The following is an 18829-nucleotide window of genomic DNA, read 5'->3' on the forward strand; positions in this document are numbered from 1 at the left end:
CCCCCAAACACTCTTAAAAAACTTTATTGAAAACTTCTTGGAAAAAAAGTTCTTGGAAAAAACATTTCATGTAAATAATGGTGCAGGGATACCCAGAAATATGGAAATATTTACATGTTGGGAATGTTGGGAATGTTGACTGCAACTTCACAGGAATTTCGTTTGGGAACCGAAATATGACAGCTGGGACAGTGTCCTTGTGTCTCCGAGGTTTGCACGTGTCAAAGCAAACTACAAAGTCCGCGTCCTCCAACACCAGCGTAGTCTGTTCCTCTGTTTGCCATGGCAATCGACGGGAGTTTCTGCTGCCAACAGAAGCAGAGTCCACTTCCCTAAATTTTGGTCTTTTTTGACCTGAAACGCCCTGGTGGGGGAAGGGGCGTGGGGGGGGGGGGGGTTTGGGGGGGGCTGGGTTTCCTTCCAGCAAATCTCCTGATTTAAGTTCCATAATTTTGAGCTGAAACAGATCTTAACGCTCGTCATTACCATTTGCGTTGTCTTTAGTTTTAATGGCCAGGTGTCGACACCTTCATACACGTTCATCCCCGCTAACACAAACAGTTCTCACAATGTTGCTGCCAAAACCTTCCAGCAACACTGTGAAAACATTTAGCATGGGAGACTAACTGTACTCCAAACTGTACATAATTCAGCTGTAGTTCCATCATTTAATCAACACAAAATTGAACCTCTTTGAAAAGTTGATTTTTGGCTTCACAGACAAAGACCTCGGAGACGATTTTTGAAGTTTAAATTTCATTGACTCAAGAATGGCTGTAAAAGCATCTAAAATTATCAGTATTTATATAGGTTCATAAACACAAAAATATGTAAACATGTCTTTACATTCAAAAAATATAAAATTCCGTTTTTTACATTTGGAAAATAAGTTGTTTTGTTTCTTCAAAAAGTAGACATATGCTGAGAGGAAATATAATGATCATATCTATATCCCAAAAATAGCTTCATTGCCACCTCACACAGTCGATGCTTTTAAAAAAGAGCAAAACAGATCATCGAAGGCAAGTTCTGCTTGGTGCCATAGCTTACACATCCTTTTTTTGAGCTTAAATAAATTAAATGCTGTCCCAAAAAAAGGAAGAAGAAGCAAAAACAACCCTTCAGAATCATTTTCAAGAACCGTTAAACCCTAAACCCCTGTGGGCTTTGACTGCAGTGTCCCCTTGAGCGCGGTTACCAGGCGAGTGGGCGGGGCAGGTGAGTGGGCGGGGGCTATCTGTTGCTGGGCGAGTGGGCGGGGCCAGGTAAGTGGGCGGGGGCTATCTGTTGCTGGGCGAGTGGGCGGGGCCAGGTAAGTGGGCGTGGCTATCTGCCGCCAGGTGAGTGGGTGGGGCCAGGCGAGTGGGCGGGGCTATCTGCTGCCGGGGGCGGAGTACAGGAAGAGGGCGCTGAAGGTGGAGAGGACCTCCTTGGGCTCGGAGACGGCCAGGCTTCCCGCCGTCCTGACGACCGCGACCCGGTCGCCGCGGTGCAGCTGGAGGATGAGGCTGACGGAGGCGGAGCCTCCACACGGGCAGGGGCGGGGCTCGCGGGGGCGGGGCTCGCGGGCGTACCCGCCGCTCGTCAGTCGCTGCACGCTGCGGTCGGACACGGAGAGCGCGCCCTCCACACGCTCACCCTGCAGGACCGCGCTGACCAGGTAACGACCGTCCTGCGGCACGGTGAAGATCCCTGTGGAGACACACACACACACACACACACCACACGCGCACACACACACACACACACACACAGTCACACGCGCACACGCACAAACACATTAACTCTGCACCAAGAGGCATTTACATTACACTGAGAGAGTGCGAGAGAGAGAGAGAGAAGTAGAGAGGGAGGGAGAGATTATGGCTTCTCAAAGTTATTTGGGTTGTAATGTACCTGTTCGGGGGCTGTAATGCACCTGTTTGGGAGTTGTAATGCACCTGTTTGGGGGTTATAACTCACCTGTTCGGGGGCTGTAATGTCCTCCGTCGTTCACCAGCACTTTGTCGAAGCGGATGACCCCCATGTGCCAGGGCAGAGGCACAGTGGTCAGGCCGGCTGAGAAGGAGAAGGGCTCTGAGACAACGCTGCCCCCTGCTGACACTGGGGGGAAATACAGCCCTTTAATTTCCTACAGGGATAATAACGTTATAGCTGCGTAAAGACCAGTCAGCTGTGTAGCAGAATTTGCTGTTGGCTTCAATACCAATTGGTTGTGCACATTAAACTTAGCACATTGATTATAAGTGGGCTTTCTATGCGCTCTTGGTGACATCACACCCCTGTATTTCTGAGTGTTCTCCACTTCGGTAAGACACCCTGGAGCTTTGAAGAGCATCGGCTCAATAACTGTAATGTAACGTAATGTGACCTTGTTACTTCATCCAGAGCCAGTCACTTTAATGCAGGAGTGGGGAGGGCCACGCCCGTTTCTGGATTTCATTACAACTCCTAATCTCGCTTATTTGATTAGCCCAATCATAGTTACAAGCTAAGTTCAGACACAGCACGGTGTTATTTTCACTTCTCATCTGGAACAGCTTGGCAAAAAATGACGTGTCGATTACATAACGGGAAGACAGTAACAGCATTCGCAGTAATTACTCTGTGAGAGTGTGAGGGACGTTTCTGGCTCATTCTTACCTGGCATCACAAGAGGCCTGTCGCCTTGCTTCCGAGGAACAAAGGCAACTGTCCAAGAACAAAGACCACCGTTAACCCTTTGAAGAGCAGGTTTTCACAAAAAAAAATTTTCCCTTTCAAAAATTCTAAGCCAGTGTTCTAGAACTCCGCTGCCTTCGGTTGCCAGTGGTGATTGTGACATCAGCATTGGAATGTTTCATTAAGAACATTCTAATCGCGTTTGTGACATCGCAACTTAAAGGGCTGACGCACTCAGCGCACTCACACGTTTCCAGGTCTTACCGTCCCACTCAGAAAATAACGCGATGGTGATTTACCTGGAATGATGTCGGGCCGAAACGATGCTGAACTAAGAGGTGGATAACCTGCGAACAGGAGAAATACACAAAGCACACGCTCAGGGCTCTATACCTGGTGCGAATCGACAATTCCAATATATAAAAATTATGAACAGCGATGTGTATTGGCTTAGCTTAGCTTTAGCTTAGCCGCCCGCGCCCCTCCACCTCACCTGGGGCTCCAGCGTACCCCTGCATGGGCTCGCTCCGCTCTTCCGGTGTGTAGGACACCCTCCTGACCGCCAGCCTGGGGGCGGTGCCGGGGGGCCCCGCCTCGCCCGTCTCCACAACGGGGCGTTGGGGGGTGGAGGGCTGCATGGGTCTGGAGGGATGGTGGGGGGTGGAGGGCTGCATGGGTCTGGTGGGATGGTGGGGGGCAGGGAGGGGCACATGGGACACCGGGGGGGTCCTGTGGGGGATGATCAGCGGGATTCGAATGTGAGGCATGAGGGGGCTCCCTGGTCTGGGGGCTGCTGGGGGGGGCGGCCTGGTTTCCACTGCTGGGACTGAGGGTTCCTTTACTCCATGGACAACTGGGAAAGGAGGAAAGAGAGGGGAGAGGGGGAGAGAGAGGGTGTGAGGGAAAGAGGAAGAGAGGGAAAAGAGGAGGGGAGGAAGAGTGAAGGAAAGAGGGAGAGAGGAGGAGAGGTGAGGGAGGTAAAGGGAGAGAACGAATGAAAGATAGATAGGATAGAGTAGAAGAGTAACAGAGAGAAAAGGAGAGCATGAGACAGTGTGGTGAGAGCAAAAGAGAAGAAGAGAGAGAGGGAGAGAGAGAGAGAGAGAAAGAAAGAAAGAGGGAGAGAGAGAGAGAGAGAGAGAGGGAGAGAGAGACCGTTAGAACACACTGTACACTGCTGCTCCTGTGTTGGCCCTTTTCTCCTCCAGTGTTGCTCACAGTTAGCAGGCGTGACTCAGTGCTGTGTATTGTGGGATTGTTTGTGCAGTATATTCGGCCATGTCATGTGATCTCTGTTTACCCCTCTGGCTTCCCCTGACTTTAAGAGACATGTGTGGGGCACCACTGCACTGTTCCCCAAATTCAGCGCAGAGCACAACTCCATCTGTCAGTACCCTGCTCCCGCCCAGCCCCATTGCGTTCACAGTGCTGTGGCTCCGCCCACTATCCAGAATCAGCCCCATTGCATTCACAGTGCTGTGACTCCACCCACTATCCAGAATCAGCCCCATTGCGTTCACAGTGCTGTGACTCCGCCCACTATCCAGAATCAGCCCCATTGCGTTCACAGTGCTGTGGCTCCACCCACTATCCAGAATCAGCCCCATTGCGTTCACAGTGCTGTGGCTCCGCCCACTATCCAGAATCAGCCCCATTGCATTCACAGTGCTGTGACTCCACCCACTATCCAGAATCAGACCCATCCCGTGTCCAAGAGCCTTATTTTAGCAGACGCTCTTATCCAGAGTCATTTCATGAATTCATTTAATTTATAATTAGTTCATTAAATTTGTTTATTACGAAATGTTTTGGGCTCACATGTTCCTGAGTAGACTAATGAGCAGCATGTGAGCTCATGACCGTCACGGTTTAGTGCCAGGCAGCATTTTGCAGTGTGCAGATTATTTTTCTCTTTTTTCTATTTCTGAATTAATGTCTTTTTAACTTTGTGATGTGCGTGGGTTTAAAAAAAAATAAAAAATCAATGCACATTAATAACATTCCTGTAAAGGTGCCAGAGTTAGCCAGGGGTGTTCATTTTAATCTGCAGTCCCTGGGCTACACATCTGTGGACTGGGTGACTTAGATAGAGGGACTGACGCAGGAGAGACTTACGTAAAGGGCTTAACCAGCGACCCATCAGCTGACAGGAGCTCTCAGCGTACAAACTCTCAGCGTAACCTTAGTCACGAAGGGGTTTCCGTATCCATAGCGCCATTACGTTTTTATTTTGGCAGGCCGTATAAAATGATGCGTTCTGTTCCGATTCAACATCGCCTGTTATTTTCCACCCAGAGAGAACTGGCTGAGTTCAGCCGCCAGTACATCACAGGCTGGGGAACGGTCCTGCACTCCTACGGGCGTTCAGTGAAACATAAAAAAGGGCGTATGCCGCGGGACAGCGGGAATGTAAGTTTTTACTTTTCTACCTGATGAGGCCGTCCACACATGACTCAGCCTCTCTTAGAGGGGACAACGGCTCACTGTAGCTAGTGCTTATTTTAGCACGGTGTTGACTATATCAGCAAGAATAATCTTCGCCAGTTATAAATATCTTTATATTTGGATCGAGAGTGAAGTGTTTTCCTGCCTCTTTACTGCAAGACAATGGTGGATTTATTTATTTAATTTAACAGGTCTAGCAGCTCTGGATCTATCCTGCTCCAATAATAAGCGAGTGCACAGATGTGCAGATCTATTTGTGCTGGATCTGAGCTGCCAGAGCCTGAGGAAGAAGATGAAGCCTTTCTTCCCGTTTTGCTGTTGTCTTTTTTTTTTAAGGTGGGGTGGGGTGGCCTCTTCTTCATCTTCAGGAAACTGCTGGGAGGTGTGGGGGGGTTGGTTGGGGGTTGGGGGAGGAACTCTTCTTCATCTCCAGGAAGCTGCCAGGAGGTGGTGGTGGGGGGGGGCTTTCTTCATCTTCTGGAAACTGCTGGGGGGTGCGGAGGCTGATAGGAGATGCACGGTGAGGCTATCGCATCGGCAGACGCTCAGGAGGAAAAGCCAGCTGTCAATCACTCACTGCACAGAGCCCTTCATGTATGGTGGAGGCGGAGCCGGCTATGGGAGTTTGGCGGTGAATGGTGGTGGGGGGGCGGGGGGGGGGGGCTGTCGTCACCGATTGCGGACCGAGCAACTGGCGCAAGAACAATAGCATCTGAAAAATTTTGCATCCCGTGAATTCAAATGTGTTTTTTTTTTGTTTTACTTTTAGAACCTGATTTGTGTGGCCCATGGATGGTTGTGGTCCTAAAATAGAGCATAGAGCGTTTGTGCCAGCTCCGTAATAAAGAACACAAGGTCAGTGAGTTGAAAAGAATTGTGGGGAGGGGGGAGGGTTAGAGTATTCTTGTTAAATATTCAGTTGATAGAAATCATAATTCTGTACACTGTGCGCATCTACGGAGCAAGGCCAACATTCAACTCTTCCAAACCGTGTTTGTTTTGTAGCACTTTATTGCACAAGTTTGTACAGCCATCCCCCCGGGCTCCTCCAGAATGGTCTGTGTCTGTTCTTCTTTTTATTTTCTGTCTAATTGATCAACAGTTGCCAAAATAAAAACATTTTCTTTGGCCTTTCAGTCAGGACATGCGTCTTATCCGCTGCCCGATCTCAGACAGGGCCTGATTTCAAACCGAGGTCCTGTCTCGCTGTGGCCTTTTGGACGTCCCGTGGAAACTGCTGCAATAGTGTAGAGGGTTCCCGCTGTCCCGAAAAAACCTCCCATCTGAAGCTGTCCCACACTGGAACCGCCATGGTGTCCCAGTACGGCTGACTAATAAATAAGCTCCTTCTGCACTGTAACTTTGTTGGAAATGAAGATTAAATAAAATATATTGAGAATGTTTATGGGAATGCCCCCTCCCCCTACCCCCCCAATCCCCCCTCTTCTGTGGAACCTCAGCTGGATAAATTGTTTCCAGAACTCGCCCTTCCCACAGAAAGGAGCCAAGCTGATGAATAACATGAGAACAGCTCTGATCAGATCTTTTGCACAGTTACACACCCCCATCTGTTCCCACAGATTTACCCCAGGTTAACCAGAAAGAGTTGCTCTGACTGCAGCTGTGGTCTCTCTCAATTTAGACTCAACCCTAAATGGCTTGCAGAAGGAAGACAAGGGGTGTGACCTTCGGTAAAATTACTGCAATTGGTTTATCAGGTTAACCTTCGTAGGTTTTTTTAAATTCTTTTTTAATTACTTGGATCTGCAGGAAAATGCTGCCGCTGTTGGCCCTTGCGGAAAACTGAAACGATGACATCACTTCAGAGTAACGATGAGGTCGTTTTTTTGGGGTCCGGGGGGGGGGGGGGTGGCTTGAGCGCCCCGATGACATCAGAACGCACATCTGCGACGGGACGATCGTGCTCTGTTTGGCCGAGAGGCGCAGGGTGTGAAAATTCAAAGCCGAAACGAGGCTTCTCATTATTGGTATTACTTGCTCGGGACAAGCACAGAAAGCGCTGAGAGTCGCAGTTGCCCCGTTCGATGTGCTGTGCACGTGTTTCTGGCCAAAGCTAATTCACAGCGCCGGTCCCCTTTGGTGCGGCAGCCCTGACACCCTGAAGGGAGGGGCCGTTCCCTGCTTTTGAACTCGAGGCAGGCTGCCTGCCACGCCCAGACAGAGCCTGGCTGCGGTGAGCACTGAGAATCGAGGCACAGAGGCCCCAGTGAAGCGGTGCCTTCCAGACTGCCGTTGCACAATCGCTACGGGCCCAGCGGACTGGAGCAGGCAGGCTGCAGTACACTAGCGGCAGGCAGAACTGGACTGGAGCAGGCAGGCTGCAGTACACTAGCGGCAGGCAGAGCTGGACTGGAGCAGACAGGCTGCAGTACACTAGCTACGGGCCCAGGGCACTGGAGCAGGCAGGCTGCAGTACACCAGCGGCAGGCAGAGCCGGACTGGAGCAGGCAGGCTGCAGTACACTAGTGGCAGGCAGAGCCGGACTGGAGCAGACAGGCTGCAGTACACTAGCGGCAGGTAGAGCCGGACTGGAGCAGGCAGGCTGCAGTACACTAGCGGCAGGCAGAGCCGGACTGGGAGCTAAGTTTAGTGCCCCCTTCCAACCCCCCAGCCCCCCAGCCCCCCAGCCCTACACACAAAGAGGAGAGTGCGACTGTGAACCAGGGGGACGGGGGGTTGGGGGGGGGCTGCAATTACAGACTCTGGGGGGATGGGGGGGTTGTGATCGCGGACTGTGGTTGGGGGGGGGGGTTGGGGGTTGTAAACGAGGTCCAAAAGAGCAGCTCATCTGGCATCTGCTCGTATTTTCATACGGCCAGGCTGACCACAGTGAGGTAGGACAGGTCACCAGATAACTTCTCTTCTCTTAACTGCTGATCCTCATCTCAACTGGATCGACCCTGACAGCTGCTCCCGCAGCAGGCCGCTAGCAGGTCGCTAACTCTGCTGGTACGCTGGGGAGGCTGTTCTCAAAATTTTAACTCACAACAGATGAAAGCCCATTAAAAGCAGGGTCTGGGCAGATAGCGATATGTCCTCTTAATGGTGCCAAACAAGACGTAAACCAGCACTGCAAACATACAGAGATCTACTTTGGTTCCAGTTTTGCATATCCATATAAGTAACAGTTTGCCTTCACTTGATTTGAAAGTGAAGGAAAAGAGTCCAGCTGTTCTGAGCAGTGATTTTTAGGCCTGAGGCAGAGAGAGAGAGAGAGAGAGAGAGACTGATCCAATGACTCAGCTCATTAATGAAAAACAGACCCTAGTATCAACCTGTTTACTTTCCTTTCAGCGCAAACGTGCGCGTGGAAGCGGGACCAGACGAGGACTCCGAGAGGAGGAAGCACAAGAGGAAGCTAATGTTTACCTTAGGAAAACCGAACACACCGATATATATAAAATAGTAGTCACTTAGCAGACGCTGTTATACAGATGAGCTGACATAGATGAAATTCTTTTACATATATTTATATGGCAGGATATTTCACCGAAAACATTTTGGTAAAGTCAAACCTGCACCGAGTTAGAGTAAAAAGACCAGTTCTCCAGACCCCAGCAGAACAGCTACACTTCCGTCTGTGCAATGTCATCGCGTTTAAAAACGACATTGCCACATTTCACAATATATGGGCAATGGCTAATTCCGCTTTTCAGTATTTATTTTTAAATGTCTTACTGTGAATCATATGTATTGGGATATTTCCCATAAATGATTAGGCCTACGGATTTCGAAAGATGAGGCGTTGACATGGGCGGTGTGTTTACCCTGACCGAGGCCGTTGCTAAGGTCGGAAAGCTCCGTTAGTTACGATTTCTTAAATCCGATAAACAGAAACGTTTTTGTCAGAGAGAAAAGAAGAACACACGACTTTTTTCCTCATCGAAATTATTTTCCGTTTGTCTGCACCTCGTCAAACCGGGAGGATTTATCCTCTCGTGCTGCCCAAGAAAAATACATTTTTGTCAGATTTTTTAAAAAACGTCATATAATATAGTACGACATACCTACACATTTAAATAATTAAGCGGATTCAACAGTCTCTAGAGTATAACGTCACATCAGTGCCTGTTTTCATACGGGGATTACGGAGCCCCTCAGAGCTGATGTAAAATCGCGACGTACTGCTGGCAGTTAGGAATGTGAAACACTGACCCTTTCCCTCCCGGTAACACCCCAAATTTAAGAGCAGTGCAATTATCCCATATCCTGTTACCACGTGACTCAGATCTAGAGTTGGGCAATTCTCATACATTCTCATAGCCAGCATTTCACTGCGAAAGAATTCTGTCTTGCCAAGTGTGTTTTTTCAGTCGCGTAATGAGACTTAAAATCTTACTTTCGCCTCTCAAGTAGAATATATTAGCTTGTTTTATTAAGTTACTGTTTGTTTGACAAGTGACATTTTTTTAACCCCACTGGCAAATCTTGAAAAGATTCAAACTGTCTTGCCACATTTTTTGTCCTATTTAGCAAAAACACAGAAATAATATTTTCAAAGTCTGAATTTAATACCAATATACTTGTTGAGATTTCTTTTTTTGCTGTGTTCTATAAATCCCTTTGGCAGTTTTTGCTCTAGCACATCCCAAACTTTCTGACTGCTCCCAATTAAAGAATAGCTTTTCTCTGGGTCACTCCGTGTGTCTTCCCATCTGTCACGGATTTTTTCCTTGCCACTGTTGCCTTAGGCTTGCTCCTGTGCAGGTTTAGGCCAGGGTTGTCTGTAAAGCGTATTGTGACAACTGCTGTAAAATACGCTATACAAATAAACTGTGATTGACTGATTGATTAAAATGTGAACGTGCCTAAATGCCACCAAATGTCACGTCACCAAGCTATTTGTGCCTCATGCCTTATGAAAAATCAAGTTTATCGCTAGCCTACTTGTACCATACCAGTTAAAAACAAACTCTATCAGGGGGCAAGTATATAGGCTACTCAAATGTGCATTACAGCAAGGTTTCTCTGAAAAAGCGAAGAAAGGCCACAGAAATTAAACACAGATGCTGGGTTTCAGTTGGGGTAATCCTCTCCTTATACTACCCTCCCCCCCCCCCCCCCCAACAGAGAGACCTCGGAGCTCACCAAACGACCGCAGGCCTTTTGGCTCGGACGCTTTTTGCATGAATTGCGTATGCTCCCTAAATACTTTTATTTTTTTTTACTGTGTTGTTCAGGTATTCAGATACAGGCTACATACTTTTAAAAGTACACCCTGTTAGAACAGGACAAGACTCGGTAATTAGGTTGCATTCATCTAGCAGGCCACAGTCCACCTTCCATGATGCACGTCGTTTGATGGCCGCACTGAATTCCGGACTTGGGAGGGGGGAAAAAACTAGCTTCAATTTGGAAAAACTGATTTGAGTGGTCATCCATCCAACTCGTTGGCTAAATTCAAAGTCGGAAACTCTGGCGTCAGCTCAGACTTCTTGGACCTGAAGGCCACTGGCGTTCGGTCAACTTATAAACAAAACAACCTGCGTAGTTCCGTTGGAAAACAAATTAGAGAAAGAAGATCTTTTGAGACTTTTTAACACATCGCCGTGTGTGTCTGTAACTTCATATTCGTTAATACTGTTTTGTATTCATAATTATATGCTTAGTTTGGCAAAGCTGTTATTAAATCAATTAGCTCGAAGCAGTGAGGAAAGCTAGATTTGAGACGAAATTCCCAGCGGGTTTGTTTCTGACTGCGTTGCCAGATAAACCGATCCATTATAAACACGGATATCAGATCGGAACTCGGGAGATTTTTCAACGGTAATCTCCGAGTTCCGCCTTGCCATGAATGGAGCGTAAGTGCTGAAAAGGAAGTGATGTGCAAACAAGAGGAGATTTGAAAGAGGGTCTCAACAAATGGCTTCCGGGTAAGTCTGGAATGGACACTTCGGCTGCTACTTTTCCCAATTCTGGTTTTCGCTTATCAGTTTCACTCTGCAACTACGTGTTTTCTTTTTGTTTATCTCTTATTTTAACAGCACTTTGAACGTATATCAGCGGACTAGCTTGGCATCGCCGGTAAGCGCTCTACAGCAAGTCTCTTCCCACCAAAAACACAGCACAGCTTTGAACATTGCTATTTTCACGCTTTGCATTAACTTAGGTTACAGGGAGGCCACCGAGGTTAATGTGTCCCTAGGCAGCGATATGAAATAATTTGGTTCTTGTATTCTGAACAGTCAACTGGAAGTCAGCTGCATATGCACATCTGCCCAGGAAAAATCATGAATAATGTTTTTGGTTAAAAATATTTGGTGTGTGTGTCTGGCTGATTGAGTAGTTCAGCACTGCAGTACCAGGGGTAAGGATTGGGACTTGTCTTGATTTGATTCCCAAAAAAGGAATTTGTTGCTGTCTTGTGTGAGAAACCCACTTTGCCTGCCAGTGAGCAAAGGCCAGAATCTAGAGAGCGGTGGAAATCTAGGGATGTTTTGACATAAGTTAACCCCAATATATAGCCCAGGTTTTACCTGGATATAGCACAGCCTGGCTACATCCTAGCTGGCTAGAAAACGTTCACTTTTCCACTAAATGCAGCCGGGTTTTCACCTGAATGTTCACAGACGGCATTTCACCAACTTTTCAGCGCAAAAACGTTTGCTGGGCTCAGTATATATACACAGCTATATAATAGTGAATTGACTGAAAGTTGGGCTAAAATAGACCTGAGCCTCCTCTAAATGCTCGGGTCTAATGGTGATGTAATAAATCAGCAGGACTCACCCGGTTGGTCGGGAGAGGCTGCGGCCGAGCCGGGATTGGTCCGGGCGGCCCCGCTGACCCGCGCCTGCAGGTGGTGGAGGGAGGTGGCCAGGGTCCTGAGGTCCTGGGCCTGGGTGCGCTGGGCGGCCTGCAGCTGCTGGACCCGGGCCCAGACGCTGGCGGCGTGGCGGTTCAGCGTCTCCGCCACGCGGTGGAGGCTGTCGGACACGTCGCCGTCGCCCCCGACGACGCCCGCGTTACCGCCGCCGGGCGCCGTGGCGTCGGCCCGCCGCCGGGCCAGCTCCGCGCGCACCTCCTGGCTCAGCCGGTCCAGCCGCACCCTCAGCTCCTCCACCTGGCTGCCGTTGGTGGGCGGAGCCTCCCGCTCGCCCGGCGGGCAGGCCCCGCCCGCCTGGCCGCAGGTGCAGTTGAGGTGCTGGAGCTCCTCCGCCTGCTTGGTCAGGGACTCCCCCAAACTGTCCAGGGAGCCCCTCAGCGCCCCGACGTCGCCCCGCAGGGCCAGCAGCCCCGCCTGCTGGTCGGCCAGGTTCCTGCTGTTGTGCTGGCCAATCAGGAGCTGCCGCTGCACCAGGCTCTCCAGCTCGCGCAGCTTCTCGCCGTCCCCGTTGATGTCGGCGCGCACCGTGTCCAGCTCGCCCCCCAGGAGCCGCACCTCCCTCAGGACGTCATCGGACCCGCCCGGGCCGCCCGCGCCGCACCCCGCCGAGCACTGCCGCCCCAGGGCGTTGAGCTTCTCCTCCAGGCCCTGGATCTGCCGGCCGTGGGACCGCGCCTCCCGCAGCGCCTCCTCGCCGCCCTCGGCGGGGAAGGAGCCGTTGCCGTTGGCGATCTCCACCAGCATGGTGGTGAACTGGTCCTCGCTGGCGCCCAGCCGCTCCTCCAGCAGCGTGCGCAGCACGTCCGTCTCGTTGGCGATGCGGCGGCTCAGCTTCTCGTCCACGTAGAAGCAGAGCGTCTCGGCGTTGCGCTCGGTCACGTTCATGCGCCCCTCCAGCTCCTCCAGGCGGGGGCCGAACACCTCCTCGATGCTCAGCGCCGACACGTGCGCCAGCTCGTTGTCCACGCGGGCGTTGAGGGCGCGGTGGGCGTCGGCCAGGCGCCCCACCTCCCGCCGCAGGTCGGCCACGTCGTCGGCCCCCCGCAGCGTCCGCACCGCCCCGTCCGCCGGCTCCAGGTGGAGGCGGAGCTCGCGGATCTCGTCCCTAAGCCCCGCCTCCTTGCGGTCCAGCTGCTGGGCCAGGCTCTGGAAGCCCACGCCCTGCTGCTCGCACTCCTCCCGCAGCGACCGCAGCCCCACGTCGCACGACTCCGCCAGCGCCGCCATCTTGGCCTCCATCTTGGCCTCCATGCTCCCCACAAGCTCCGCCCTCAGGTCCTGGAACCGGCTGTCAATGTAGGAATGCAAGGGGTCCACAGAGGAAAGGGCGGGGCCCTGAGAGGAAGAGGCGTGTCCACCTGACGATGAGGCGCGGTCATTTGATAATGGGGTGTGGCCTTGAGAAGAATGGGCGTGTCCCTGCGACGGGTGGGCGTGGCTGTCAGATGAAGGGGCGTGTCCCTGCGGCGGGTGGGCGTGTCCCTGTGGCGGGTGGGCGTGGCTGACCAGCTGCACGCTCTCTGTGGGCCCGGCGGTGAGGTCGCTGACGGGCAGGTGCAGGGTGTTGAGCAGCGTCAGCAGCGTCCTGCTGGTGTCCTCCTGGAGGTCCAGCCGCAGGTTCTCGTTCATGCCTGTAATGGCCGCCTGCAGGTCCCGCACGGTCTGGGACAGCCGGTCCATCTCCCCCTCCAGCCTCTGCATCCTGTCCCCTCCCTGCCCCCACTCCAGGGGCGCAGTCTCTCTCACGCTGGGCCCTGTGGTGGGGGTAAACCAGAGGTCATCACACGCCCGGTCACATGACCACTGAGCTCAGTTTCAATACAATTCCCAGTATTAGTCCAGGGCTGTACGTAAGCGCCCAGCGTCTCATAGGGAATGACTGCTGGAGAATGGCATCTATGTTCCTCATAGCACCTGCTTTTTATTTAATACTGTGATGTTTTTGTGTGTCTGTAAGTTAGCTGGCTAGCTACTGTTAGCCCAAATTGGCGTTTTACTAGTATGGGAAAGTGACAAACTGCATGCCTGTTACCATGGCAATGTATTCGAGGGCTATTATCAGAGAACCAGCTTAAATTTTCACGTTTTTTTTTTTTGGTTTTTGTTCCTTGGCTATTAATAGGGACCAGCTTGTGTTAGAAGACTTTCCATTTAATAGGGTGACTTACTCAGTCTGTGGTGGACCTGTCCCGGGATTGGCTGAGGCTGGGGGTGGGGGCGTGGCCTGTGCCCTGCCTGCCCGGTCGTGGTGCCTTTTGGCTCGGCACAGTCTGGTCCCTGGAACCCGGGGCAGCACCTCCACTCCAGCTGAGTGACCGTCTTATACGCGATCCTGTACGTGGGGCGGAACTGGGTCCGGTACCTGAGCAGGGGACCTGAACCGTTAGCCACGACCTCTGAACTATGAACCGTTAGCCATGACCTCTGAACTATGAACCGTTAGCCACGACCTCTGAACTATGAACCGTTAGCCATGACCTCTGAACTATGAACCGTTAGCCATGACCTCTGAACTATGAACCGTTAGCCATGACCTCTGAACTATTAACAGTTAGCCATGACCTCTGAACTATGAACCATTAGCCACGACCGCTGAACTATGAACCATTAGCCACGACTGCTGAACTATGAACCGTTAGCCATGACTCCTGAACTATGAACCGTTAGCCATGACCCCTGAACTATGAACCGTTAGCCCTGACCTCTGAACTATTAACAGTTAGCCATGACCTCTGAACTATGAACCGTTAGCCATGGCCTCTGAACTATTAACAGTTAGCCATGACCTCTGAACTATGAACTGTAAACTGTGACCTCTGAACTATGAACCGTTAGTCATGACCTCTGATCTATGAACCGAGAATTTTACTGTGTACCTTATACCATTTCTTGGTTACATTTTCAACTCTGATTAGTCGGGTGTGCTGTCGATTATCTTCCTGTAACCTTCACAGAGAAACGGTGGACTGCACAGCTATAAAAGTTGTTCCAGGATTATAAAAATTACTTTTTAAAAGGTGTCACAAAAAAGGAAGAAGATAAATACCCTTAATTTAGTATCTATGGAATACTAAAAATTCACCTGCATCTTGGTTCAAAAAACCTTAAACTCTGAGCACGAATTCTGGGTTTGAATAACTCTATAACATATCCCTTTGTTTCTTAAAGTTCTGCTTCCTCAGTCTTGGTATCAATGTACCGCGTTGTTTTCACCCTTGAATTCATTGTGTATAAGAGCACCTACTATGAAACTAAAAGCCTAAATGTGAACGTAATTCATTATATGAAATAGTTTAGCCAGGAACTCCCTGGTGACGGGCACTGTCTCTAACTTGTTAACCCCTTCTTAGCTCCTCTCCTGGCCTTAAAAGTTAAGTATTGTTCTCAGAGCCACTTCAGCTGGCACACAGGGAGCCTCCTCATTGGTGGGGGCCCTGTGTGTGACGTACGTCACTACTGAGCCTCGCGAGTTTCAGTCTGGTGCCTTCCCGTCTTTGTTCTGTTTTGCCACACTCATTTTACCCTGCAGCTCTTATTTTAACGTGTGAAAGGTGTTATAGAAATAAAATATTACTTTTTCACTGACAAAGCGTGCAACGTTTCCACGGATCACACCAAATCGGATATGGATTCTAGCTTCATTCTAATCTTCATTCTCTGCTCCCGCAAATGGCTTCCTCTCTGCCTCAAACACATTTTGCATGAGCCACATAAGACAACTGGGGGCATTCTTCTTAAATCGAAATGGGTTTTGATTCATTGTGGAATGCGACACATGTTTTGAACTCGACAGCAGCATTTTGAACTCAAGTCAGACAAGCAAGCCCCATAGCTTTGGTTATTATTTTTTCCCCTTTCATGTGCAAACATGTGTTTATTGTTTCCTGCGACTCGCGGCTGCATGGGATGGGCCCCACAGCTGCGCGCTGTTATTCGGGACAGTGTGCACACAGGTCGTCTACCCACCCAATCTCTCGGGACACTTACGTCATGCGTTGCGCGCAGTCCGGCTCATGCGGTGGACAGGGCGCGAGGTCCGGCTCCAGATAGCTCTCCGCGCTTCCCAGGACCGAGCAGGTCACGTTCTTGTACACAACACGCGCGCACCAATTCCTGCAATGGACGCGTATTTTGAAATGTGCGTATGTAAATTTGAAGAAAACAAAAAGCACTCTCCGTTCATATGGAAAATGCTACAAGAACTTTAGCGCCGCACCGCAGTGTCTCTTTTGTTAATCAAATTGACCAAACTGTCCTCTTTCAGCGCTACAATAAGTTAATTGGACGCTGCTCCGCGTGACCTCTCCCACTGCAACATTCCATGGAGATAAATAGCTAGGGTAGTCCTAAAAGAGACAATCCCATTGTTCTGGGTGTGTTGGAATTGCAGCAATAAAATTAACCAAATATAAAACAATGATTACACCCCGTGCGCTGGCATCCCACCCACGAAGTCAAAAGACACATGCAAGCGCACGGTGATAAGAAGTCGTCTCCGTCAGGTCAGGAGGAGAGTCTAGCCTCATTAACCTTATTCTGAAACGAGAAATAACGGCATTTCGAGCGCTCCGCCACTGATAAACTACTAACAGAACGGGGTTTGGGACCAGAAATATCAGCACTTGAACAAGAGAAAAACGGGCAGGTTACTCACTTATTCCGGTGCCTCTGACCTCCGGCGTACGCGGATCCCTGGAACAAATCATAGCTTTGCGGAGTTGCCTGGATGAGCAAGCCGGTGAGCAGGAGCGAGAGGACCGAACATCTCACGATTGACTCAATTTGATAGCGCTTCATTTTTTTAAAACATAAAAACTCTTCCCGCGTTAACTGCACGCGGCGCAAATAAAACCGTTTAAACAGGCACGGCGCCTTCCTAGCCACCACCTAACAACTGACTAACTTCGAGGAAGTCCGGAGATGTTTAGGCAATCCAGACATTACGTTTGTGATCCTCTGGGAGGGGTATTGGACACCCCTCCTCCCACTTCTGCAACCCAAAAGTACGGCACTTTTCACTGGATGCTAGATTGCGAATCGCCTACTCATACTGACTGATTTAATGCTCTTATCAAGGGTACCTTTTCACTGTAAGAAATAGTTCACTGATCTGAATGACTTCTAAATAATGTTGCCGATAATTATATTTATTTATTGGTTCCAATAAATATGTATTAATTGAAATTACTGCACAGTAAAATAAATCAAAGCGCTTTATAGTATTATACAAAGAAGCCTCCTTTTGAGATTAAATATTATTTATCTATTTCATATAGACGATAAGCAATAAAGGTGTTTCACATATTCCGAAGAAAAAACTTTCAAAATGGTCTCGTTTCAGAACTGAATGCTAAACCTTTCTGAAGGTAGTTCATATTTCTTGCATGGAAAACCGTAAGTCAGACGGTATGTGAGTGTATACGCAGACTCATTCTGTAGAGTCCAAGCAAAGTGACATGCGAGTATAACTGTTTTTACACTTTGGACGTTATAAAGCCTTAAGCCTTAACTTCCTCAGCGTTCCAGTTCCGTGCGTCACACCCCGCTATGACGTCATTGACTCTGTGCCAGGTAGAAGCGTAGAAGCGCATTAGCGATGCTGGCCTTTTCCGCCTGACGGGCTGTCGGCGAACCTTCTCCTGGGTGGGAGACCTCGTGCCTTCGGGTAATGTACGTACGTAATGCCTCGTTTTGCCAACCGAAGTTTGCGCTTCGTCTCGAAGGGGGGCGAAGCGCAGCAGACAGCGGGAAATTATTACTGCACACCGGGAGCGGCGAACGCGCGTGACTTCTCTATTTCTAAAAATACGGTTGTGTTCACGGAACAACTCGTCCGCGGGAGTGTGCGGACACATGTCAAAAATTATGAAGTAATAAATGGTTCCACATTTGCGGCTGGCTGCGGTTTGCACCCCACCCGTGTCCTAATGAAGGGGTGATTGTCACCTGTGTCACCACCCAGGCCATGAGACACTGACCCTGTCTGAACTGGCGCACTCGCCTGCTATTGAGTATACAATTCATATACAACCTGTATACGACTTGTATACTTAATAGTAGGAAAGTATTCAATTAAATTCAATTTTATTTGTATAGCACTTTTTACAGAGAACTGTCACAAAGACACTTGGCAAGGCAAGAGACCGAGCGAAAAGAACAAACATATGCTGGCCACTATGAAAATCTGCGTACTTGCCAACTATTGTGTATGCAACTTGTATACTCAGTAGTAGGCAAGTATGCTGGTTTTGACATGGCCACCATAAAAAATCAGCATACTTGCCTACTATTGTGTTTGTGACTTTTATACTCAGTAGTAGGCGAGTATGCTGATTGTGACAGGGCTTGTGCTGAAGGGTGGGGTTTGTGCCTCAGGCCTACTCCCTTCACGGCAGCAGATAGCATCAGGGCGTCTGGCTGTCTAATGGGGCTCCACTCATTCAGTGCAGTGTTGTAAATGAATCTGAGCGCATTTGCTCTCTAAAGTTGGTTCATTTGACTGGTAGATTTTTCCAACACGAGAGGCGCAGCTGGATTTGCTAGCGGAGTGTGCACAGTGGGTAGAACTGCTTGTACGAAGTTGCAGGTCACCCGTAAGACACTGCCGTGTACCTTGAGCAGGTACTAACCTGCATGCTCGAAACCACGTATAAAGGATACAAGTAAGTGATGTAAAGTGTGTAGTCGCTGATAAAGCGCAAGCCGTATGTAGTAGTTTGTCAAGGTTCAAGTTGGTGGTGAATTGACTTTTCGTCTGCTGCATAGCTGATTAGAAAGCCAACTGCTCTCTGCTTGGCTCTAACTCCAGGAAGCAAGATGTTGGACAGAGGCACAAAGATCGCATATGCAAAGATATTTGCTGTGCATAACATGGTG

The 18829-nt window shown here is 49.8% G+C and overlaps 1 protein-coding gene across 1 annotated transcript; it reads right to left on the reverse strand.

Annotated features, from left to right (window-relative positions):
* Window positions 1-8: 8 nt before the first annotated feature.
* On the reverse strand, window positions 9-17481 carry LOC135260503 (EMILIN-2-like). Its single transcript, XM_064345762.1, has 9 exons — window positions 16608-17481; window positions 15941-16066; window positions 14122-14315; window positions 11857-13707; window positions 3155-3514; window positions 2961-3008; window positions 2644-2691; window positions 1963-2103; window positions 9-1692 (listed from the first exon to the last, which is right to left on the reverse strand). Exons 1-9 carry the CDS (start codon window positions 16748-16750, stop codon window positions 1373-1375), a joined length of 3231 nt encoding a protein of 1076 aa, XP_064201832.1. The 5' UTR covers window positions 16751-17481; the 3' UTR covers window positions 9-1372.
* Between the last annotated feature and the right edge of the window lie 1348 nt (window positions 17482-18829).

The sequence above is a fragment of the Anguilla rostrata genome, chromosome 8 (assembly GCF_018555375.3).
Source record: "Anguilla rostrata isolate EN2019 chromosome 8, ASM1855537v3, whole genome shotgun sequence".
In the NCBI taxonomy this organism is placed as follows: Eukaryota; Metazoa; Chordata; class Actinopteri; order Anguilliformes; family Anguillidae; genus Anguilla; species Anguilla rostrata.